Source organism: Rhinatrema bivittatum, chromosome 18 (assembly GCF_901001135.1).
Source record: "Rhinatrema bivittatum chromosome 18, aRhiBiv1.1, whole genome shotgun sequence".
NCBI classification, from domain to species: domain Eukaryota; kingdom Metazoa; phylum Chordata; class Amphibia; order Gymnophiona; family Rhinatrematidae; genus Rhinatrema; species Rhinatrema bivittatum.
This window is the reverse complement of record NC_042632.1, coordinates 35510030-35535672: the sequence shown is the minus strand read 5'-3', so window position 1 is coordinate 35535672 and position 25643 is coordinate 35510030. Positions and strand designations below refer to the sequence as shown.

At 44.5% G+C, this 25643-nt stretch overlaps 1 protein-coding gene across 1 annotated transcript in view; it reads left to right on the top strand.

The window, feature by feature from the left end:
- Window positions 1–268: 268 nt before the first annotated feature.
- CAMK2A (calcium/calmodulin dependent protein kinase II alpha) overlaps window positions 269–25643 on the top strand; it is a 44520-nt gene continuing 19145 nt past the window's right edge. Inside the window, exons 1-10 of the mRNA XM_029583866.1 lie at window positions 269–328; window positions 6098–6170; window positions 10529–10631; window positions 12608–12691; window positions 13451–13545; window positions 14541–14663; window positions 16507–16590; window positions 17821–17863; window positions 21687–21727; window positions 23879–23911. Of these exons, the coding sequence (XP_029439726.1) occupies window positions 6144–6170; window positions 10529–10631; window positions 12608–12691; window positions 13451–13545; window positions 14541–14663; window positions 16507–16590; window positions 17821–17863; window positions 21687–21727; window positions 23879–23911 (633 nt within the window). The 5' untranslated portion in view covers window positions 269–328; window positions 6098–6143. The remainder of the gene's footprint in view (window positions 329–6097; window positions 6171–10528; window positions 10632–12607; window positions 12692–13450; window positions 13546–14540; window positions 14664–16506; window positions 16591–17820; window positions 17864–21686; window positions 21728–23878; window positions 23912–25643) is intronic.

The following is a 25643-nucleotide window of genomic DNA, read 5'->3' as shown; positions in this document are numbered from 1 at the left end:
GTGTTGCCATGTTTTGGATTTATGCATTTCTATCATTTCATTTTCCGGTGTAGATCATTTTATTTGTTTGTTTTTGTTTATTGTGTGCTATATTTTTACAATGTTTATAATATACTAATAGCGCATACAGTACTGCTTTTAACGTGTGCTAACAAGCTTAACACAAAACACAATTTTGGTGGAGGTTTTTCTGGTGCCTTTTCAGATGACACAAAACGATGAAACAGATAACACTGATATTTTGTGTATGTTTTACCCACAGCGTCACGGGAGGAGAGCTGTTTGAGGACATTGTAGCCAGGGAGTACTACAGCGAGGCTGATGCGAGGTCAGTGTTGCCATCCAATTTCAAATCTTTTTTTTAATTAGAAAATTGCAAACATCTCCTTTGCACCTATTGACATCGTTGTGAGGGGAGGAGCCTCGGAAAGACGGCCTCTTTGGAAATCAGCAAGCCATCCCGTGCTTAGCTTCTGCAGTGAGCAGATGACTTCCTTTTACTTGGCTTATAGATATGCTCAGTCAGGCTGAAGGAACGGATAAATCATCCATACAAAATGTCAGGGAGCAGCAGGTGTCACTCCACGGGATCTCCATCAGCGAGGAGTCATCATTCTTCCAAACCTGCAGCCTGTTTGTTCAGAAAGACTGAGCAAATGGTTTAAATGCAAGTAACAGGAGAAAAAAAAAAAAAAAGCAAATGGTGGTGTATACTCATTTGACAAATATTCTCTGGAAAGCACTTGAAAAAGAAGCTTCAGAGAACAACTTGTACACTGTGCTTAGCACTTCAGCCATTTCCTTGGTGAAAAGCTTTCTGAACTGAAATACTGGCCCTGCCGTATACTAGAGAAGTTGCAGTAATAAAAATAGAACCCTTTATGTCAGTTTGCTTTGAATCGGAAATCCATTTGTTGAGCAAGGCTGCACGCCTGACATTTGTGCATTCTCAGCAGTCTGTTATACATTTCGTGCCCGGCAACACTGCTAAGGTCGTGCATCTAAAGGGCAGTCTTGTGAACAAGGCGCCACTCTCCGGGTGCTTTATTCTGGCCCCGCCACAAACACTGGGAAATTCCTTTGTAGGAAAATCCCAGCACTTACCCTCTATTAATTAAGTTGACTTAGAAAGTAGCCACTGCTATTACTGGCATCAGTAGCATGGGATAGACTTCATGTTTGGGTACTTGCCAGGTTCTTATGGCCTGGATTGGCCACTGTTGGAAACAGGATGCTGGGCTTGATGGACCCTTGGTCTGACCCAGTATGGCACGTCCTTATCTTCTTAGTTGTACTGGTACTGAGGAAAAGCAGATTCATCTAGCTTTCCCTCCCATTCTGTGCATGTTGGAAAAGTCCTTGATGATGCAAGCCCTTAGGCTGTCGTATGCTCGATAAGATTAACCAAAAATAGATATCGAGCCTGCTTCAAAAGGCACAGAATGGGAAGAAGCCCTTCATGAATCAAGGCCCTGCCACTCCAGGAAAATCCTTTTCCCATCCAGTGAGCTTTTCCTGCTCTTCAGATTCTTTCCCAGGAATGTCGGTGGAGCAAAACCTTTTGCTATTTTGAGTTACTCCTTTCCCATAAGAATAAGCATCCCTGAGAAGTTTGGGCTTCTTTAAAACATCTTCATTAGGTACGGCCTTGCTTTATACTTAACAAAGTGGTTGCACAGAAAATTGCTCAGAATGTGGTGAACGTGTGGAAACCGAGGAAACTGGGTGAATTTGCCACAAGCCTGTTGGGGAGTCAAGTGGGGGATGGCTGCCTAGTGGAGGTGGTGGAGGCAAAAAAATCCAAAACAAAACAGTGACGGAATTCAAAAAAGCCCGGGAAAAGCACGGAGCATCCCTACTTGTGAAGAACTGGGGGGGGGGGGGGGGAACCAGCTGTGGAACTAAATTGCACCTCACCTGCCATCAAATTGTACATTTCTATGTAATGCCATCTCATCATCGCCAGCAAGCATCTGTTTTCATCCCATGGGGAACTGAGGTAGAATCTGTTACATTTTTCAAGTCATCCTATGCATTAAGACGGCCAACTCAGCCCAGGTTGACCGAACAGGCCGATCCACTCCTGGTTATGGCCCAGTGCTGAATTTGTTGCCAGGGGATGTGGTTAGTGCAGTTAATATAGCTGTGTTTAAAAAAAGGATTGGATAAGTTCTTGGAGGAGAAGTCCATTACCTGCTATTAAGTTCACTTAGCGAATAGCCACTGCCATTAGCAATGGTAACATGGAATAGACTTAGTTTTTGGGTACTTGCCAGGTTCTTATGGCCTGGATTGGCCACTGATGGAAACAGGATGCTGGGCTTGATGGACCCTTGGTCTGACCCAGTATGGCATGTTCTTATGTCCAAGCGAAATCAATGGGACAATCAGAATTGCAACTCCATTCATGCAGTGGGGCAAAACCAGGACTGGATTCACCTGTTGAATTAATCTGAGCTGAAATGGGTAGCCCTATGTTTCAAACCTCCTTTTCAAGTTTTATTTTTAATCTTGTTAATACTGTAATAAGGTAAGCGACAGCAGAATATAGTAAGCGACCAGATGGCACAAGTTACCCTGTCTTGCCATTCTTGTGCAGCCACACCCAGAATATCCTAACCAGCATTTCTTTTTACTCCCCCTCCCTAAAACAGAATGCAATAGCCATCCTGTTAGAAATCAAGTTCTTTACCTGGGAATGAAGATTCCTACCTTTAAAACAATCCCCGTCTGGGCTAACAGCTCTGTCTTGGTCTTATCTGCGGGACCTGGGGACTGAGGTGAGGCAATGGAGCAGAAATGAGCTGAAGCCCTCAGGGTGGTGTTACTTCTTGTGCTAATTCAGCTATATTTTTTGTTTTCAAATTACAGAAAGAACAAATACATTTATTGGGTTGCTTTTTTGGTTATTTCACACTACCAGTACCTTTCATAAAAAAATGATTACCAGAATCCCTGCTTACAATGCTTTCTCCCCTCACCCACCATAGGGCCAGCACAACTCCCACAGCCTCAGTAATCTCTGATTTCTCAGCACGCCCCCAACAGGCCCATCAGAGCCCCCGGGACGCTCGCCTGCCCTCCCGCCAAGTCCCAGCACAACCTTCAGCAGTGTTCCCTATAGCCCTCCCCCCCATCTTCCACAGCCAAGTCCCTCCCCCACCCACAGCTGCAGCAGTTCCCTGCTACCTCCACAGTCCCAGCACCATCTCAGCAGATCCCCCCCCCCCCCCCCGAGTCGTAACACTCCCCCAGCACAGCCACACATTCTCCCTACACTCCCAGCACTCTTCCCACACCTAGCAGAACTTTTTCAATTTTTAAAAGATCTCATCCATCTGTTCCAACTGTTTTCCCTTGGCACGCTCAACCGTCCACTGGCTTTTCTCCAGTTCCTTCCCTACCCACTGCTCCGCTGGATTCTTTCTCTCTCTCTCTCTCTCTCCCTCTGGGATTCCTCTGACATCATCTGCACTCTGCAGAACTAACGGAGCCAGACTGTCCCATCAGGCAGACTTAGGCGATGTTCTAGAGAGCAGCAGTAGTGAGGGCTTCCCTGTGCATGAGCACACAAAGGTCTGACCTGCCCCAACCCTTCCCCTCCCCAGCCCTCTGCTATCTGTCCCAACCCCTCCCCTCCCCTCCCAGGCAGAGTGCAGGGAACAGGAAGGGAGGAGGGTTGCGTCTCTCTTGCCGACAGAGCACAGCAAGGAAGAACTATTTTGCTTCCTAATCATCCCTTCAGTGAAACTGGAGTGGACATGAGTTCAGTTTTACAATTTGTGGTCGCTCATTCAGTGTTTGGTGAGAGTTTTTCTGTGTTCTGTGCGTGTGGCCATCATGAGGTGTTTTGCTACTGTGTAGTTTCTATGTTCTGCAGCTTGTTCTTTATCCCCCTAGGAGCTGTATTACTAATAAAACATTTGTGGGCCGATGCAATACAGTGCGCTCCAACCCCTCACAAAGCTAATAGCACTCATCGCATGTTAATTCATGTTGATGAGGCTATTAGCTATTACCCGCCCGACGTGTGCATTTTTACCCTCAGAAATGAATGCCTGCCCTGGAGCAGGCATTAAGTTTTGAACAGCCCCTAAAGTTGATAGAAAAGCAGAAAATACTGCTTTTTTTGTAGTTCCTCTGACTTAATGGAATGAAGAAAGGAATTAGGTAAAAAAAAAAAAATGTTTTTTTAAAGTGTGTTGATGGTCAGGATAGGAAAAGGGATGTTCAATTAACAAGGGTCCGTTTTCCTAACCTTTGGCTGTACACAGGTTAGGAAAACGGACTCTTGTAAAATTGAGCGTATGTTTTCCTACCCCTCTGACAGCCACCTTTCCTGGGTGCCCACTGCCGAGGAGGTGCTAGGAGCACACAATTTTCCCTAGCGCCTCCTTTTTACTCATTTGCATAATGCATCGGGTGCCCTGGAGAGGTCAATCACAAGGTCACCATAAGTGTCAGTGAGTGAAGTGGTTTTCCTAGTTCTCAGCCCATTGCTCGGTCCTTTTCCCAGCTGGTAAGAATAGTAATGCTATCCCAGGACCTGGTGTAATACTTGCATTGCTGACTTTTCATAGGGAGGGTTGTTGCTATTTGAGTTTTGGGAGTTCCGTGCTGTTTAGGTTTGGCAGGTTTGCTGTGCAAACCTGAATGACTTTTTTGCAGGGTTTTGCATTAATTCTTCTAAGCACAAAAGTGCTGCGGGATCTTGGGGTGATTGTATCTGATGATCTTAAGGCAGCCAAACAGCCGGATAAAGCCAAAAACATGCTTGGCTGCATAGGGAGAGGAATGGTCAGCAGAAAAAGGGAGGTGATATTGCCCCTGGATAGGTCCCTGGCGAGACCTCATTTGGAATACGGTGTACAATTCTGGAGACTGCTCCAAGCCCAGCGGCGGATTCACGATGTCGGACCGGCCCGGGTATTCGCCGCCCAGGCCGGCCCAGGACACATCACGTGGTCTGCCGAGCGTTGTTCTGTCACGGCCGCGCACGGCTGACCGCGTGACTGGAGCGATCGGCTGATCCCCTGATCCCCCGATAGGCCAAGCCGCCCCTGTCCAAGCCTCTCTGTTTGTGGCTGCAGCCATTCCCCTTCAGTAAGCCTGCGGGCAATAGGAGGAGAGAGGTACGTTCAGCGCACACACACACACTGCAGGCAGCAGCATGTGGGGAGGAACTGAAGAGGAGCTGCAACGGACACAACTCAATGATTCCAGGACTTGGGACTCAGCTGAGGGTCGAGTGAGGAAGCACAAGTCAAGGAGCTGTGACTTATAGGCAGGCGGGAGCAAAAAATGCTGGGGTTAGGATGGGAGGGAGAGGAATATGCAGGGTTCATCCCTGGGGGGGGGGAAGGTAGAAGAGAGAAAGAGTGTGTGGATCAGCAGGGAAAGGATAGAAAAGAGAAAGCTGATCCTCCACTCCTCATTCTGGTAATCAACTGCAATCTTAGAGTGACCACCACCACTCAAACGTTCCCAGGTCTGTAAGAGTTTTATGATAAACCCCAGCAGAAGCCCTCTGTATAATGCATCTTTAGTCAGTCCTTAAACGTGTGTCCTCCTCATTGCAGTATATCCCATTTCTTGTGAGTGTTAATCGCTGCTCTGAGACCACCTCTTACAGGTCATGTTATGCTGTGCATGGTGTGAAAAAATGTTGCAAATGTTTGGAAAAAATTGTAAGATGCCCCTTCTCAGTAAGGGATGGTGTATAAGTGCACGTCAACAAACCTGGCAATCTAATAGGGAAAAACAAAATGTGCTTAATATTTTTTCTATATTTAAGTGCCAAAAACAGGAAATTATCTTTTTTTCTTGATTTATTGTCGTATAACGTTTTGCAAACATATTTCGTAGGAAAGAAGCTAGAACCATCTGAATAATTGTTCCATAACTCCTCCATTCTAACTTATAATAATAGTTATTCTCATTCTCTTTGGTTATCTCTGTGCTCCCTTCTGTCTCAATCAATGCCTTTCGCTTTTTTCACTATCCCTGTATTTGTCTGTCTTGCCATTACCTGTACACATTTCTGTCTCTGGGTTTCTCTCCTCCTTCCTCCCTTTGTTAACTGTCTTTCTCCCTGCAGCCACTGCATTCAGCAAATCTTGGAGGCTGTCTTGCATTGCCACCAGATGGGCGTGGTGCATCGGGATCTCAAGGTGAGCACAGAGGTGTGGGAGGCTCTGTCTGTAGTCAATGCCACGGATTCTCCATAGCCTCATGATACAACTTCTTTAACCTCCCCATAAGCCTTTCCTCCTATTCTGAGCCAGTGATAGATAAATGAGCCAGACAGGACCTCATGAGAATATAATGATGGCTTTATCAGTTACAGTTATCAGATGCTGAAGGCTGTATACAGTTGGGTCTCTTGCTGTATCATTCAGGGTTTTTCTAAATGTTCCATTTAGTGGGTTGTACATTTTCTTAAAAACAAAGGCAGAGCTTCCCCCTTGAGTGTAAAAATTGCCGCCTTGGGCTTCCCCTGTGGATGCCTGCCTGACTCTGACAACAACGAAAGAACACACACAAGATTGGAGCTGTCTCACCAGTGAGTGGAGCGACACAAATTACTCCAGTAATACCTAGGAATCAATAGCTGCTGACATCAGTTTATCTCTGTGCAATTTGTCTGGAGGATTATGGCGCAGGAGTAGGGTGACTGATTCCAGGCCACGTGGGACTGCATGATGAGCAGGGCCAAATTGCAACTCTTCGTGACAGATGCAAGAACTTAAGTCGCCGAAAGCTTCCCATTTACAGAGGGAGCAGGAGCTGGGTGTCCAGGAGCGGAAAGGATTTGGATCTATACTTTCTTGTTAGTGCTAATTCAAGGGAAAGTAGGGTCTGAGACACAATCATGATTATGGCAATTTTCGACCGGAAAAATCTGGAACCCGCTTTACTCCTGGATGTCCTGGTTTCATCCACTTTCTCTGTTGTCCAGTTGTACAATAAGTATAGTTTTAGAATGTTCCTGTCTTAAACTTTTTCCCTCCTGGGAAAATAAGGCAACATTTTAAAATCCACAGCGTTGTGCACAAGGTGCACTGCTGCACGTTCTTGTACTTGCTTGATATCAAGAATGTTATAGAAATGTGCATTCATTAAAAACAAATGTAAAAAAAAAAAAAAGCAACGCATGAGGCCATTTTCGGTGCATTCCAAACAGACAAACCGAAAATGCACTTCGATGAAAATACCAGAAAACGTTTGAGTATTGTCGGATTTATTTTTTATGTTTTAAAATGCCCTCCCCGAGGCCTTCCGGCCCTGTCCTGCCCCACAAAAATGACAACCAGGGCCTTCACTGCCTCTCTGACCCCCTCCCACCTTGAAAAAAGATGATGTTGGACCCAGGCTGGTTTAACCAAGCCTAACCAGGGCCCCCAGGCCCCCCTGACCCTCCACCCGCCTCTAGAAAAATATTCTGGGGAGGTCCCTGACGCCCACTTACTCCTTCATTGGGGCTCCCTGCTATCCAGAGAGCAGGAGTGATTCCTTGACTGGCAGTACATTTAAAAATGGCTCTGTTATGCTCAATGCCTGCCTCAGGTGCAGCCAATGCCATTATGTTGTACGGCCATAAAAACCTACAGCCACACAACATAATGGTGCGGGCCACACCTGAGGTAGAGGCTGCAGCAATGCCACTTTGGCACCTACCTCAGCGTGGCGGGTGCCATTTTTAATTGTACTGCCAACCAGCCACTGAATTGTCAGCCCAACCTATGCCCCTTCTTAATACTTGATATATATATATATATATATATATATATATAATTATTATTATTTTAGCAAGAGGTTTAACCCTTTTGCTTTGGCAATGGTCATAATGTAATCATAACCTAAAGGGGTTGCATGCTGGGACGTTAGCCCTCCTCCTGCATATTGTACAGTTTTTTAACCTCATCCAAAAGTCCAAGAGGGGAGCATCCTCAGTTCATAGCCCTGACCCTGCACTTGGATCTTAGCAAACAGGCAATGTGACAAAGATAACTTCCTTCTAGAACTTGTAGAATGTCACAACTGTGGACAGCACAAAGAGGACAACCTGGAGCTTCTTTCTGATCTTCCTCACTGCACCTAAGGCAATTGGGACTACCGCTATTTGGTGAGCTCTACGGGATGCCGAGTAGCAACACGGGGACCCTGGATTTATGGACCTCAGTGGAAGACATGCAAAAAAACAAATAACGTGACTGAACAACTAAACTTTAGTATTTTAAAATCCAATTGTATTTATACTGGACTTTGTTAAATACAATTCTGACAAGAGAGAATCGTTTTAGGAGATTGAACATTTGCATTGCTTCCTTAATCTTTCTTTCTATTTTCCTTGGCTATGTGGAATGTGTTTAATAGCACACTATGGCTTATAAAAAGCCTGAAAATTTGCTAGAAAATTACACTCTCCCACAGAGAAAATTTCCTCTAGAGTAGCTGTAGAGGTGCTGTCTAACAGTCGGAAGCAAGCCTAATTCAGTACTTACGTTTTCAACATATTCTGCCGAAGATCTGCCGTGGTATCTAAAAGCCACGAAGAAGCCGACGTTTCTCATTCAGGATGCCTCGTCTGTGTCAGCCATCAGTGAAATAAACCACCTTAGACTTGGGAGGGCAAATCTGCCTTCCTCTCAGACAGGACTGCCTTAACCATTAGGCAAACCAGGTGGTTGCCTAGGGCAGCAGCTTCTGGGGGGGATCCCAAAAATCAGCTGTAGTCATAGCAAAACAGTAGTGCTGTGTTGGCATAACAGGTTTACTGTGTAGCTTCTGGGTGCCTTTTTTTATTACAGGGTTTTGTGTTACGTCAAAAGGTGTGCTTGTGTCACTGTTACTGAGGAAATACCATAATTTGACATCCTTTTTTTTTTTTTTTTTTTTTACATGGGGGAGAAGTAAGAGGAAACATCCTAGCTGAGCCAGTCAGCCATTTCAGAGATTACCTTTTGCCAATGTGGGATGGATTTCTTAATTTATAAATGAATGTGTTTCTTGATTCTATTTGCAGCCTACTGCCAAAAAAATCACAGACAATACATTCATCAGATACTGTGACATGATTTCTAAAACATTTATATTATAAAGGTATGGAGGTCCATATTCAGTCGCTGTGCAGCTTGGCTAATTACCTAGATAAACATATCCAGCTAATTTAACCCATATTTTCATATTTCAGTGGCGCAGCTGTTGAATATATCTGGCTGTTTTAAAGTTAGCCGGATAAGTTTATCTGGTTAACGTTAGGACAGATCTGCGGGCTGACCAGAGTTAGCCAGATAAGTTACTGGATACTGGAGTTAGCTGGATAGCTTATCCGGCTAACTCAGCTCCTTCCAATTACAACCCCTAACTTATCCGGCTAACTTATTATTCCGCTAGAATTCAGCCGGTTAATATCCAGTTAAATGCTTTTGAATATGGACCTTCCGATGTCCATTTATGTATTTTTCCAGGATCATTCTGGGAAGGGTGGTTGTGGGGTGATCATGACGGTTCAATTTAATTTTCAAAATATCAGGGAGGCTTAAGGCTTTAAAAGTTAATGGGGTGGTGGTGGTGGTGGTGGGTGCAAGGCTAAAGGTATACCTAGGGTACCCTGCTCACAAATTGTAATAAAAGTGTTTCTAATGTTAAATCTAACAAGACACATACAAACACAAATAAACATGATCTCCTGAAAGTTTTCTTGATGGCCTGGTATCTTAACTGCAAAATCGATTTACCACAATCTGCTCACTTTGAAACACCATTCTTAATGGGCACAGGAGGAAACAGACAAAATAGAAAACTTTGCAATACTATTACTGTTCATACCATTTCCCTGTCTCTAGACTTGTATTTGCCTTGCCTAAGTGTTTTGTATGAACATAAAACTTTAATGCTCTTGTAGTGGTTTCTTCTTGGACATAATGTTTCAGGAAGGCCAGGGATCGAAGAGGCATTCCATGCAATGACGTCTTCTGCAGAGCAAGGACAGGAGGGTCAGAAGAACATTGCATCTATTTTGCTGGACTTAGGAAAACAAGATGGATAGATAGTCTAGAAAAAAAAAAATGCAAAGGAGACATGGTAGCCCAAGACACGGAATATTTGCTGTCTTCTGGTGCCAATTTATTTGAGTAGAATATATTTTATTCTCTGATTCCTAAAATTGGCAGGAAGGCAAATTGTTTCAGACATCTGCTTCTCAAAGGTGATTCAGCCAGATAGCTTGAGGGTGGTCACAATCCTGTGGGTTCACCGAGTCCTCTGAAAAGAAAGTGAAATGACAAATGGTCAATGCATGGCATGAAATGCTTCCTGTCTCGCTCCTGGCTGTTCAGAATGATGTGACCTAAGCTTCTGATGACAGCTCCCAGCTGCCCTTGCTTGGAAGACTGTCTGAAGTCAAACTAAGGGCCTGGTTCACTGAGCCTCTTCTCTGTAGGGACAAAAGCTTTAATGAATCCGACCCTAAGAGAGTTTTTTTTTTCTCCCTCTCCTTTCCTTTACGTTCGCTTCTTCCCCAAAGCCTGAGAACTTGCTTTTGGCATCTAAACTAAAAGGAGCAGCAGTCAAGCTGGCGGACTTTGGTTTGGCCATCGAGGTGGAAGGGGAACAGCAAGCTTGGTTTGGTGAGTTTGAACATTACGTTGTACCTTACAGCGCTACCTTATTTTTGTCGCTTTATCTCTCCATTCTGTTTTCCCATTCATGCTGGATTCATAGAGATGATTACAGTACACAGGTGAGAGTCAGGGAGGTCCAGATTCAGTAGCTGGATAAACTAAAAAAAAAACAACTTAACCAGCTATGTTAGAAAATAGTTGGTTTTCAGTTGTTCAGCCATGTGTAGCCAGATAACTTGCTAAACAGATATCTTCAAAAGATATCTGGTTAAATAGCGCTGGCAAAACAAAACAAAAAAAAATAAAAGGACCTGCGGACTGATTCTTTACTCCTACCTGAAATTTTATATATAGCTCTGTCAGGCCGTGTATCCCCCCCAACCTGACCTCCCATGACCCTCCCGCTCACTCGCAATCTCATTTGCCCGGGCCACAGCCTTCTGATAGAAGCAGTGCTGGTTAGACCTCTACTCCTGGCGTTGTTTTCTTTTTTTGGGTAACGAAGGGGTGGGATGGGAGACCTGGGATGGGGGGGGGGGGGGGGAACACGGGAGGTTCTGGGGAGGAAGCAAGATTAAGATATAATTTTTTTTTTTGGGGGGGTGACCTGTGAACCGTAGCAGTTTTATTTAGGAGGGGTTTGGGAATAGGGGTGCATGGCCCGATGGGGCTATATACACATTTTGTTTGTGGGGTGGGGAAAGAATCAGACCATAGGCCCCTTTCACTATTATGTTTTTTTGTTTTGTCAGCACTACTTATTGGATATCCTTTGAAGAAATCCGGTTAAGTAGCAAGTTATTCGGCCACACAAGGCTGGATAACTTTAGACCTGCTCTGAAGTACGTCAAAAGTTATCTGGCTAACCTAGCAAGTTATATTTAAAAATTGGCTAAGTTACCCAAATAACTAAACTCCTCCCTGGAACATCCCTGGAACATCTCTTTTTATCTGGCTAGATTTTAGGCGAATAATGACATACCCGTCTAAAATCTAGCTGGACAAGCGGTTCAATATTCCAAAACTTGCCATTTACATGGATAACTTGTGAATTATCTGCCTAAAGGGCTTTGAATATTGACCTCAGAGTGGATTAGTTTTTCCCACACTTCTTTTTGACAGCTCCTTGTCATATGCTGATGAGCAGAAACCTTGACAGGACTGGCAGCAGAACAGTTTGGTTAAAATCTGGATCACATGTCCAGCACTGCAACTCGTGGGAGGTCCATGAAGGAAAACCTATCTTACCTTTGGGAAGATCCATACGAGATTCTGTTATCACCTTGTAGGGTAACAAAATAGAAATACATTGGAATAGAATTTGAATCTAGTTACTGGATCACCAAAAAAAACCAAACCCCCAAAAGCCCCAGCAACTGATAAGAGGGAAGTAGCTTCATACTTGAGTTCTGCTTAAGTTGTCCTAGAGACAAATCTATGTTCTTTATTTTATGTAAAACATTAGTATTACTATGAACCCAAAGGAAAGAATTACTAAATTACAATTTCATGCTCATTATCACATATATAACACCATCAGCCCCGTTAAAATGTCCTTTACCAAATCTTAATTACCCTACACTATCATGTGACAGACACTGCATAGAACTGGCAGCCCATTTAGATGATTTTGCTATTAGGAAAGGAAAGTGGCAAATAGAAAATGCTAGGATCTGAAGGAACATGAGACGCAGCAAGCTCCTGAACAGTCAAGAATTGGAAGTATTTCCAGTTAGTTCCCTTATGTTTGGGTAATTGTATCCAGCCCTGCCAGATCTCCTCTAAGCAAGGAAAATGCCATGTTTCCGTCATAAATCTTTTACTTTTCATCAACCAATTGGACCTCAGAAGCCACAGTTTAACAGCAATTGAATCCACTCAGAACAAAGTTTGTGGTCAGCTAGGATGTCTGTCAGGTAGACGCCAGAGCTTAAAGTAAGCAGCGAGAGGATGGCAAGTTACTTTCTGATCTGGTCTGTCAGGATTCGCCGGCACACCAGGATACCTCTCTCCGGAAGTGCTAAGGAAGGACCCATATGGGAAGCCTGTGGATCTATGGGCTTGCGGTGAGTGCTCCCTTCGCTTTAGTTTCTGTGGTGCATGTGTGAACCAAGAACTGTTATAGGTGATATATGTGAACTCTTAGGCTGTGAAGCAGAATGGAATTAAAATCCCGTAATACTTGAATCTTGGCCTACGAGTCAGAAATGCAATATTATTAAAACTAGTCATTTTATTGCACATTTCTCAAAACCTATGTTCTCGACACTTGGCGATTAAAACAATGCCCTTGTGTAGCCAAACATTTTTTTAATCTTTTTACCTGAGGCAAACCAAAATAACAGGTAGGCGTCTCCCATCATGCCTTGCTCTAGAGGAGAATGGAAGATTCAGTAAGGGGGCGGCATTCCAGAATGCTTGGAATGGCTTGCCTTTAATTTTACACTCTCGGCAAACCTGATGAGTATTTAAAAGTGCAGAACAGTTTAAAAATGTTCAATAAAACAAAGCAAGTCAAAGGGAGGAGATGGATTCCTCAGGTTTGAAAGGGCCTTAGAGCAATCACTTACTGTGCCTCCTGTATACTCACCATGCAGTTTGTGATGAGCAGAAGTAAAGACTTGGTGAGGCCGTATAAGACCAACTAGAATCCTTTTGCAGCTTGCCGTTTTAGGACTTTGTCTAAATGTCAACTGATTGAATTCCGGCAAACATGCTCCGAGGGTCTCTCATAGCATGCTTGCTGCCTTCTCCTTCAGACAGGGGGTTCAGCTCTTTTTCTTTGTGTGCGTTTGATAAGTTTTGGTCTATCTTATTGTGACTAGGCGTCATTCTCTACATTTTGCTTGTTGGATACCCCCCCTTCTGGGACGAGGACCAGCACAGGCTCTATCAACAAATCAAAGCTGGCGCTTATGATGTAAGTGGAAGTCTCCAAAGCATGTGTTGCTCTACCTCTTTCCTTACCATCTGCTGCACCTCCTTTCTTATAGAAACGTTTGCCATTGCCTCTCTCCCTGGTGCCAAGGCTGGCATTCTACTTTGTAACCCTCTCGCATGTTTCAGTTCTTACACCGTCCCTGTCCCCCCCCCCTCCCCCCTTCGACCTATCTGCCCTTTAACTGAGGTATTATTTTATTAGCTGGTAGCACTGTTCTTCTGCGTTTCTGCCCCACTGAAGATCTGGTTGCATTGCTTACTGCAGTGAGGTCTGGTATCTCTTTGCAAGTACGAGGAAGCACACAAAGATCTAAACCTTTTCCCTGTTACAAGGGATGTTGCCATTTGGCATCTTCTACTGCCCAGGAATAAGAGAATTGCGCATACTGCCACCCCCTCATGCTCTGCCTCTAGTAAGCAGACTGCATCCAGAAACAAGTGGTTGCCAGCAGAAAGCTGCCATACTGTGTTTGGGTAGCCATATTGGTCCTGGAGCAAAATATACCATTGTTCTTTTTTTTTTTTTTTTTAAGAATTTGAGCCCCATAAACAAGAGATCAAAATTCACCCCAAGAAAGACCATCTTTTAAATTATTTTTATTGTAAAGAAAATGGAAACATTGTTTGTAAAAGGGAAGACACCCAAAAACAAGGACATAATCTTACGGATATAGAAAATATAGTATCAAACCGTACCATCTAGAGACTGTAGTTTGTTAATGCCTCTATGTAAGGGAAGAGGTGAGACTGGGATAAAAAAAATATGAATATGAAAAGGGCAGAGGGGAGGATGGATAAGAATGAAAAATGTAAAAATCAAGTTTATTAAAGTGTATGTGAGTTCTTGGCTGGTATGTAAATGGAAGAGTTATGTGCCATGCTGGTTGTGTAAACTGATATTCAATAATAATAATAATAAAAAGATATAAAAATGACTACCATTTGTTATACATGTGTACTTTGGTTGTTTTTCAGTTCCCGTCACCTGAGTGGGATACTGTCACCCCAGAGGCAAAAGATCTCATCAATAAGATGCTGACCATCAACCCATCCAAGAGGATTACTGCGGCAGAAGCTCTGAAACATCCCTGGATATCAGTAAGCTCATTGCCCTCCTTCTAGGATGGCTAAATAGTAGGATGTGCAAAAGGGAAGAATTACACATGCTAACCTCTGTAGCATTTAAGAGATGGTTAACAGCTGTTGCTGGAAGCAGTGACATGGATGATCAGAGGGCTTCCTGACACCTTCCCCTGGGTTAGTGATGTGAACATTAATTTTATAAAGTTACTAAAAAAAAAAAAAAAAAAAAAAAAAGCAAGTATTGATGAAAAGTGATTCAGCCTGCTGTGGCTGTGGTTTGTAGTTTTGGGCAGTGATTTTCCGTCTACAGGTGTTGCTTTCCAAACTTTATCCAGAACATGGCCCTGGGAACACCTCACCTGCCCTAAGGTGTGCAGGTTATTATAAAACGATTAAAAAAAAACCCCCACACAAATCGGGGAACTGTATTGGTGCAATGTACTCTGGTGTCCGGTAGCACTAATATAAGTAATAACCATGTGTTGGCTATAACTCAAATTCAAGTGTTCGCCATTTTTAATTTAATCAAAAAGTGTGAAGTGTAAGTGCTCTCAAAAACAATATTTTTATATTTTATTAGTCTTTGGCTTTAAAAAATGTCTTAAGAAGGTATTAATTAGATGTTTTTTTAAAAACATTTTTAAAACATTTTCCCCCTTTTTTTTAGCGGTTCTAAATGCCAGTGCAGTAGTACTGGAAACTTAACTAGAGCTGTGACCCAAGAATTAAGTTTTCAGCACTAAGAAAGGTGCGCTGGCCAGACGCATTCCCTCTGCATTGGGGGATATACTGCTTAATGCCCTCATTTGCATAGGATTTCCATGCAGGGACGCAAAACAGTATTCCCATTTAGGGATGCACATTTTCTGCGTGCAAAACTTCTTTCTGCATTGGCAGTAAGTTTTGCACACAAAAAACGTGTGTTCAAGTACAGGCAGTAAGGTGCATTCAACTGAACACACCTTTCTGCATCAGTCTGTAAGGTAGTAACTCTTCCCAGACGTTGTGGTGATAGTTTGAGCAACGTGGCACAAACAAGCAGATAAGAGTCAGAGCTTCCACATAAAACAATGAAATCATAAAACTGTCTCTAAAAAAGGTGGTTGCACATAGGTCAGTAATAATTTTCTGGCCGTCAAAAAATTCTTCGCACAGTCAGTTCAGGCAGAGTACTCATATTGGTTGTGAATAGGTCACCATTCGTAAATTTAGATCAGGTAATAGACTGCAAGAGCTGAAATCATTAACACAAAATTCTGGGAGCTCAAAAAGCAAGAATAGCTTCAAATACACACACACACACACACACACACACACAAAACGGATACAAAAACACTTCAAGCTGATATGGTTTTAATCAAGAACTGTCTCCAGGAGAAAAATTAACACAAGATCAAAGAAGAAAAAAAGATTTTTGAAGTAAAAATCTACTTCATCATAGCTCTCAACAGGGACCCAGCCCTGAAATAACAGAATCCACTCAGTTTTTCAGAATTGCAGCAGCTGAGAATTCAGTCTTCCTCTGCCTCCATCTTGTGGTGGCTTTTCCACAAAATGGAGGAAGAGGAAGACAAAATTCTTAATTTAGGTCTTTTATAGGGGCTTTCTGGCAGGTCAAATTATATGTACGGTTTATGCAGGAATTCGAGTGACACATTCTCTGTCCCTGCACCTATCCACTGAACTATCCACTAGCCCCCCTCGAACTATTTAAAAATGGGATGAGTTGATAACCCAGTATTTTTTTCAATTTGTTATTCAGTTTGGGGAGTTTGTTTTGTTAGAGTGGCCCTGTGTCGTGATACCTGCTGACTTCTAAACCTCCCTCCAAAAATTCTTCTTGCTTTCTGTCTTTCAGCATCGCTCCACAGTGGCCTCCTGCATGCACAGACAGGAGACAGTGGATTGCTTGAAGAAGTTCAATGCCAGGAGGAAGCTAAAGGTAATTTGGAGAGAAATCTCCCTTTGCCCCTCCTTTTTTTGGAGAGGACAAGAAATGGGTTGCTTATGTTTTTCTTTTATCTTTCAAATTTAATAAAACTAAGACTGTTCTTGATTTTGTGCCCATATGTCTAGTGTGCTTTGCATTACTGGTGAATTACAATCTGTGTCCTGTGAGATGATCACTGGGCCTGGAATGCATCCTCTTTTACAGGGTTGACAGCGTGCTGGTTCTCGAAACTTTTTTTTTTGTCTCTGCTAAAGCTGGGAGGATTTACTATCGAAGGCAGAACTGCTGTAGTGAAGGACTCAATCTGTGCAGAAGATATTGCTAAAACCTATACTCAGAAAAAAATAGATGTTATAGGTCTTACACCCAATGAGACCCAATAAAAAGCTATGGATAGAAAACCAATGGTTCCTCACTCTTATAGATCATCTCTTCTTCCCTTTCCACCCTAAAAAAAATATTTCAAGTATAAACCCTGAAAAATCTCCAGAATAACATGACACCATTTTTACCAACTGACTGTAATATCTTAAGAATAAAATCAAAAAATACTATGACTGTCTAAATTATTGGCAAGACTCTATAACAGGATTTAAAGAACTCAACCATCCGACAGTGTAATGATGGCCTCAGGCAAGACAGGCTTTGACTGCACTTAAAATGAGGAGATGATACCGGTGACTTATGGCTAAGGTTTTCTCTTAATTTTCAGTAACAAATCTCAGGACTTGTACACACGCAAACACACACACACACACTCGTGCACAATTGCTTTAGTAGTTCCCCCTTAAAATAATACGACTGCGTCACGGGCAAGCTTGCCATCTGTCAGTAAATTTACCGACAGTCGATTAAACGTAAATGATGTATGTAAAAATTACTTCATGGCAGTAAAAATGTTATGCATGACAGGACCTGTGTCTCCGGTGCTATCACTGTGCTGGGAACTGCCTCTCAGTGCATAAAGGGGTGAATCTTGGTGGCTGTGCACAAAATGGCAACTGTAAAATGTGTCCATAAAAAAGTTTGTCAGTAAAAAAAAAACATTTTCAGGAGTTGGTAGCCCTGATCACAGGTCATACTTATAGTCTGGTAACAAAACTGTATACCAGTATATTATTTCCTACACTGTAGTTTAACATTGTCATGAGTAGTTCTGTGACAATAATGTACTGTAGCACTGGTGCCGCAGTGATATTTCTTTGTCTCATCTTAATTTAGGGGGCTATTCTTACCACGATGCTGGCTACCCGCAATTTCTCTGGTAGGTGTTCCAATGTCCTTGGTCCCAATACATTTCACTCTACATCTGACCCTTTTTTTTGGTTTAGGTTTACAAATCATAGGTTTACAAATCTTGAGACACATTGCCCCCTTTTAGAGAGTTGCACCTTGGTCTAAGGTCGCGCAGCATCCTTGTTCCACAGGTTCATAGATGTTGGTGTGGTTCTTCTTGCGTATGGTTAGCAATGGCTTATCAGCGGTCAACGAGGTCGCTTTTGGCTGGCTGAGCAAAGCCCATCCTCTTTCAAGACCATTGACAGTGTGGTGGTGAACTTCTTTCTTCCCAAGCGAAATTTGTTTTCAGCTTGATGGACAACATGCGTGTGTATCAAGATTGCGATCATGCCGCAGCACCTTCTGTCATTATTTGCAATATTATAAAGACCCATTCATGACTGTTCATGGAAACGAAACCGTTGGCTTTCACGCCATGTTTTGTGTGTTATGGGGCATCAGTCACCAGCTAAGTTTTAGGAGGGTAATTTTCGAAGCCATTTACCCAGGTAAATACTAATTTATCTGAATAAACTGGGCCTGTTTGGGAATTGCCCTCTTTTCTCTGGCTAACAGTAAGATGGGGGGCTTCCAGAGCACACATCCTTTTAGCCTTGTAAAAAGAGAGGCATTCCTGTGGGTGCGTTTGGGTCTGGGAAGTAAAACAGAACATGTACATTTGATTTTCAAAAGTGTGTGCGCTATTTTGCCCTGGCCGTCTGCACAGACAGCAGGTGCAGAGTATATGGAGGCTTCCAGTGTGCATGCATCGCAGCTGCCAAATTTTTAAAGGGAAATTACATTAGTGGTTTCTTTTTGAAAATTGGCTGCAGCATTTATGCGAGCTGTTCAAAACTGCCTCCCACCACCACCACCGCCTCCCTGGGAGGGCAATTTTCAATCTTCCTGCCTTGCTGCAAGGTCCGTGGGTGGTTGTTTTTTGTTTTTTTATACCCCTTGGCCTTTGCTCCAACTTTCAGTTGGAAAGTCACGCATGCACTCTTTTCCTTTGCAAATTGCCCCAAGGGAAAAGTTTGCCCTGCAGAGACTTGCAGCCAAAAGCAATGTGCATCGTATTGAAAATCCAAAGCTATGCGCAAAGTTTTCATCCCCAGGCTAACGTTAACCCCAGAAATGCCCCTGCTGCAGCATGGGTATTGCATGCGCCCCAGTGGAACCCGCATTATGGGGGGGGGGCAATATTCAGGCAGGCGGTTTGTGTGGATGACATGCTTTTTACCATTGCCCACCTCATGACTGACCCTGACCTGGGCTGTGCTGGTGTTTTTTTGAAATAGGAATAATATTTTGCATTGGTTTTCTCGCTTTGTGTTTGATTTCAATGGTCAGTGTTACAAATGCAGTCACTCTCACTTTTTATCTGGACATTGATACCCCAAATACCGTATCACTAAAAAAAAAAGCAGCTCTGCCAGCCAATCAGATTGCAGCACAGGACAGCCTTGAACAACACTTACACATCTTGGCGTATTTCATTGCAGCCTTCTGTAAGAGAGAGAACGGGAGCTCAAGCATACCAAAGAGAGAGTGTTATTACAGGAAGGGAGCCCGAGTACAGCAGCCTTATAGCAGAGTCAATTTACAGATGAAACTTGGGTACAGCAGCCATAGAGAAAGTGAGTGTGTATATTATATAGAGGTAGTAGTCCTTCTACCAGAGTGAATGTTATAACAAAAGGAGATGGAATATTTTATACGTAGAGACAGTGCTATTAAAGAGAAGGATCCCAGCTATATGTTAGTCAGAGAGAGAGAGAGAGAGAGAGAGAGAAACTGTGTATATTACACAGTGGAAAGCTGAACCCAGCAACCATTTATCAGAGACAGAACATAACAGAGTGGGGCTAGCAGCCTGGAAACCTTATCGTAAAGGCCATCTACAGCAGTGAATGATTTTGTTTTATTTTAACTTTAATAAGCCTTGGTATTTGTAATCCTGGTTCTCCTCCCTCCGATGCAATGCAATGGAAAGTCTTTCAAAACATGAAGGGCCTTAGCTATTCCTGTCTGCAAAAAAAAAAAAAAAGGCACCGTTTCACCCTCGTTTGAGTAAAGTCTACGTGAGGGGTATGTTTGTGTACGGATGAGTAAGGTGGCACCACTCAGTGCCAAGCATTCACAAGTCACTCCCCGGCTAGAGAAATCAAATGGATTTCTTTCGAAAATATTTTTGCACATGGAAAGAAAGTGTGTGTGCTGGACGTCTCCTGACAACCCCAAAAGGGAGCTTTCCAGCTGCCCCCATTGGCTGGTCCTACTGCAGGGAATGTCAGACGTTTTTCTGTGCTTTGAGGCCCAAAGCAATGTTGGATTCTGCAGACAGCACCACATACTTAAGGCAGCAGCAACAGCAAAAAAAGAAAAAAAAGAAGAGGGAAGCAGCATGGGAATGATGTGGAGATTTAAATGTTGTGGCAGGCGATAGAGTTACTGCAGGTGTGACATGAGGGGAAAAAAAACCCGCCTCACCCTCCACCTGCCGAATCAGGACTGAATGAGACCCTCCGTCCCCCCCTCCACGCCAGGTGCACAGACACAGGCAGGTCGGGTGCTGGGCGCATCACCAGGGGGAAGGGGTCGACGGCGAACCGGTTTACTGTACAGGAGGTAACTTGGCAGGCTGCGCGCCGTGAAACAGGAAGAACCCGAGCGGTACCTGAAAACCTGCATGTGATTTGCGATATCCTCCCTGCGGTACCGCTTTCCCCGGTTTTAATTTAAAAAAAAAAAAAAAGTATAAATAAAATGCCCCATGAAAGGTGACATCACAGCAAACTTTCCTCAGAGATAGGAAAAAGGGGTTTCTGAGTAAGTGCAATAGTGGCTGCTTGATTCTCAGCGCAGGGGAGGCATGATGTAGGAGGGGGGGTGCCAGTGGTGGTTAATGGGGGGTGATAGGCCCGTGCTGATGAGGGCAAGGAACGGAGACAGTGATCGCACAGACTCCCAGTGCTCAGTTTAACCGGGAACGTTTTTGAATTGCCACAATTTACCCCCCCCCCCCCCCCCAGACCTCTCCGGCAATGTAGGTGGTAACGGGGGGAAAGCGCGGGATTGTGGCAGGGCCTCTCTAGTGCGAGATAGAAAGAGGGGTGGGGGTGGGGGGGGGTGTCTAGGAAAGGGTGACAGGCGGGAGCGGAGGTGAAGGCAGGGGGGTCTCCAGCTGTCTGTCCGAGAGGGCTGCACCACGTGAGCTCGGAACTAAAATTAGAAGGAGAGTAATTTCGTTTCGCCTCCTATGTATATTTCAAACCTGTGGGATTAACAGCGGAGGACTCCAGTGAGGGAGGGGGATTTCAGGAAGGAGTTGAAGCCCAGACTGACTCGTTCATGCCTTCTATTTCAGGGTATGGTACACTCCTCGGACAATTTCCCTAGCACTGACAGCAGGAGAACAAGGGCTTGCTGACAGCAAAGCAGAGGTTTCTTGAATCACTGAAACCAGTAACTCAGGCTGCAACCTTGAATTTGTGCATAGCTCTCTTACACATAGCAACTGCTGTTCTTAACTTAGTACACCACCGTCTCGCATACTTAATCTGCACAGCCCACAGAGGCAGAAGCCAAGGGGTAGAGGCCTTGAAAAGAGTTGACCCCCACGACCTGCGGTGACTGCAGGAGTCGCGGTCCCGGCAAGTTCGTGAAGTTGGGTTTGAGCGGCGTCGCCTGCGGAAGAAGCGGACGGCTCACCCCCCTTCCCCCTTGCCGTGCACTCAAGATGCTGATGCTCGTCCTGTGGTCTCTGGTGCCCATCCTGGCTCTGCTAACCCTGTACCTTCTCTCTTCAGGAGGAAAGAGCGGTAGCAGCAAGAAGACCGATGGCGTGAAGGTAAGGGCCGCCCGCTGGCTACGGGATTGCTCCGACTGTCGGGGCCTGACCGCAGCACTCACTACTCAAGAAGAAATAGCAGCTCTGGCTTGTAGGCGTGGGTGGGCATAGGTCTACACCCGCAGCTCCACATGGGAACCACAGCGATACTATCTATGCCAGGAAGAGCCAATCAATTTGCTCACCATTTAAATAGCAGAAAGTAAGAACAAATACATAATAAATACATATAGCTTGCACAATATCAGTTGAACAGGGGGACTCTGTTATCTAAGGTGTGACCAGAGCAAAGTGGTATTCCCTGTTTATCCTGAGCAGAGTTGAGTGTCACCACGCAAGACAACTGGACCTAAGAATGGCAAACTGTTAGGGAGCTGAAGTCTCCTTTCTCACTGTACAGCTTATATCTACTGCCAGGAATCTGATGGGTTCCGTGGGAGCCTTTTGCTTCCCGTGTGCTGTGCGCGCCCGCTGCCATGCTCACTCCACTGCTCGCACTATCACTCCGTGCTACTCACCCCTGGCTCCACTGCCCGCGCTGTCACTCTGTGCTACGCGCTTCCCATCTCGTGCCACTCACTCCTGACTCCACTGCTCGCACGCCACTCCGTGCTACTCACCTCGCAGTGCACTGCTTGCACTACCACTTCATGCTACTCACCTCCATTACTTACACTATCACTCCATGTTACTCACCTCTCACTCCACTACTTACACTATCACTCCGTGCTACTCACCTCTGACTCCACTACTTACACTATTGGTGCTACTCACCTCTGGCTCCACTACCCGCACTATCAATCTGTGCTATGCACTTCCCCCTTCGTGCCACTCACTCCTGACTCCACTGCTCACATTGTCACTTCATGCTACTCACCCTCCATTACTTACACTATCACTCCATGTTACTCACCTCTCACTCTGCTGCTTACATTGTGACACTATCACTTCATGCTACTCATCTATTCCATTACTCCCAGTATCTCTCACTGCACAGCTATCACTCATGCTGCTACTACTCACCTCTCACACCATTGCATGCACTCACTCCATGCTTCTCACCTCTCGCATCACTACCCACGCAGTCACTCCATGCTACTCACCTCTCGCATCATTACCCACGCAGTCACTCCATGCTACTCACCTCTGCCGCCACTGCACACTCTGCCACTCTCACTCTGTGTACTCACCTCTAACACCACTGCTGCACTATCACCGTGTGCTGCTCACTCAGTCTGTTACCTATTCTCCCTCACTCTCTGTTGTCTCTCTCACTTCTCAGGGCACCTTTCTGAACCTGCTTTTCTCTGAACTGTCTCATTCTACTGCTCGCTCTCTCTCTCTCCTTCTCGCAGGCTGCCCCTTGCCGTTTCTGCTTTCCCTATCTTGCTTGCGCCCTCTTTATGGCTCAGTGCTTCTGCGTCTCTGCTGATTTCTATCCTTCTCTGCTGCTTGTTAACTTTTACTGCTCCTCTCTGCCACCGTTTATTGTTCCCTTGTTCACGTTCCTGCCCTACTTCCTGTTGACTATCTCCTGCAGCTCATTGTCTCGTTCTCTGTCAGTCTGTCAGTCTCTGACGCTTTTTCTGCCTGTTTTGGTCTCTTCACTGCCACTCCCCCTCCCCCCTCCCCTTTTGCTGCCCTTTATCATTACCCTATAGACCTTTCCTTCTCAACTGCCCAGTTTGCCCCTCTTCCTGCTAATTGCTGAATGTTTATCCAGCCACTGCTTCTTCCCTGCTTTCCCTATGTGGTGTCTCCAATTCTTGCACCTGTTGATTCTCTTGCTTATGGCCTCATGCTCCCTGCCCTGTTACCTTTTGCCATTGCATCCCTCCTTTCTGCTGTTTGTTTCCCTCTGTTGCATGTTGCTTCTCTGCTCCTCTCTCAGTCTCTCTCTTGCTTACTGTTTCTCCGGTGCATGCGGTTGATTTCTACCGCCTTGCTCTGTGTTGCTTGCTGTCTCTCTTTCTCCTTTCCCCCTGGCTTCTGGGCTGCTCTTGTTTGCTCTGCGTTTCTCTGCTTGCTGTGTAGATGTCTCTTGGCACCTGCAGGCTGCCTCTCTCTCTCTGTGGCTTGCTGCCTCACTCCGCTTCTGCTCGCTGCCTCTCTCACTCTCCTTTCCTGTCTGTTCTCCTTGTTTTTTTCCAGAAAAGAAAGTCCAGTTCCAGTGTCCAGTTAATGGTGAGTGTTTTTTGTGTTCTTCAGAGCCAGTCCTGCTGGGTCCTGGCCATAATCAGAATCCAGTTCAGGTCCGGCACAGAAGTCCAGTCCTGTTTTCCTATGAGGCGAAAAGAGTCAGCTTAAGCAAGGTGCTATTAGTGAGGCATGGAGTAGAAATCGAGAGTCAGAACTCCTGGGGCTTGGGAGTCAGGGGAAAGTTATTCCAATGGTCCACTTGTGATTCATAATTGATGTAGTAAACCCTTTGCATAAGCAAACCCTAGAACACACACTGAAATCTTGTTCCTAGAGCAATTCGCCTACAGAATTTGCTGTAGATGTCAAATTTGCTATAGGAAATATTTATTGCAAATGCATTGGTTCCCCACTTGTTTGTTGTAAAGACAGAGCATGTAGTTACATTGAATTTGATCCTTCTTCCTCTTGTAAAATGTCATAAAGCTTGCATAACCCCCTTTGCCCCCCCCCCCCCCGCACTCCACACCCCAATAGATGGACGCATGTATTTTGAAGTACCCCAGACAGAGACCCTGATTTGTATAAATAGGACCACTTAACATTACATTATCATCATTTTATTACTATTATCATTATTGCTATTATTAGTGCTTTTACACCATCTTCATCATTTTGAATCAAGACAAGAATAGCATGAACTGGACTTCTGTGCCCACCAAAAATGGATTCTGGCTATGCCCCCCCTGGGTTGAAACTGCCCATGAAGTAATCTATACCTAAATGGGGGCAGCTACTTTCATTACTGTAGGGAATATCACTTTTTTTTTTTTTTTGCTGAGATGAGAGAAAGGAAGCTGTCCCTTTTGGGTTCAGGATGAAAGCATGGGCTGCTGAGAGGGACTCAGAGAGGAATGTGGTGCTCTGCCCGTGTTGATGTTTGTGGTGTCAGCGGAGCAGCGGCTCGAGCACAGGAAGCGGGCGCAACGGGGAACCAGCGCTGGGTTCAGTCTCACGTTCGCAGGACATACCCACATGACACAACGAAAAATAAAAAGAGACCTTAAGATATGCACTAAATGGTGTGTTCAGGACACATTTCACGATCATCAACTCACTGCCAACATTAGCTCCTGTTGTGAATCTCTCTCCACAGCTTTGCCCTGTGCCCCTTGTAATTAAGTGTTGCGGTGGCCCCCTAGTGGCGCATTCACAAACAGATCACAGTCTGAGTAGGAGAACCAGTGGCACTTAATTTAATTTATTTACCTATTTTTTTTAACAAAAGAATATACAAAAACAAATGCAAAACATTTGAAACAAAACATGCAATATTCACATTTTTTTGCTTTGCTTGCTAAGTAGTGAGGAAGAAGGGATAATCAGTTTGGGAGTGCTGTGAAGACAATGGACCAAGGGCAGGGTAATGGCAGATCCAGGGAAGAGAAAGACTGTATCGATTAAATGAGAGAGGGTTGCTGTGGTTATAAGGATCCTGTGAGAGAAATGCAAGAGGAAAGAAGAAGACAGGAAGTTTGGGTGGGGAGTATTGAAAGTCCTATAAAATATAGAAGAGGAGGGCTATGGATGCTGGAGTGCTGTGCGATAAGTGAGGGAGGTACTGCAGATAGGATAAGTATCAGTGAGATAAATGGGAGCAGGAGGTGGTAAACAGGAGCTTTGGGGATATTAGGGAAAGAAGGCTTGTAATTTTAGATGTCCTGCAAGATTTATATGACATTGTAACAGGAACTTTGTAGGTGTTGGGTTAAGAGAA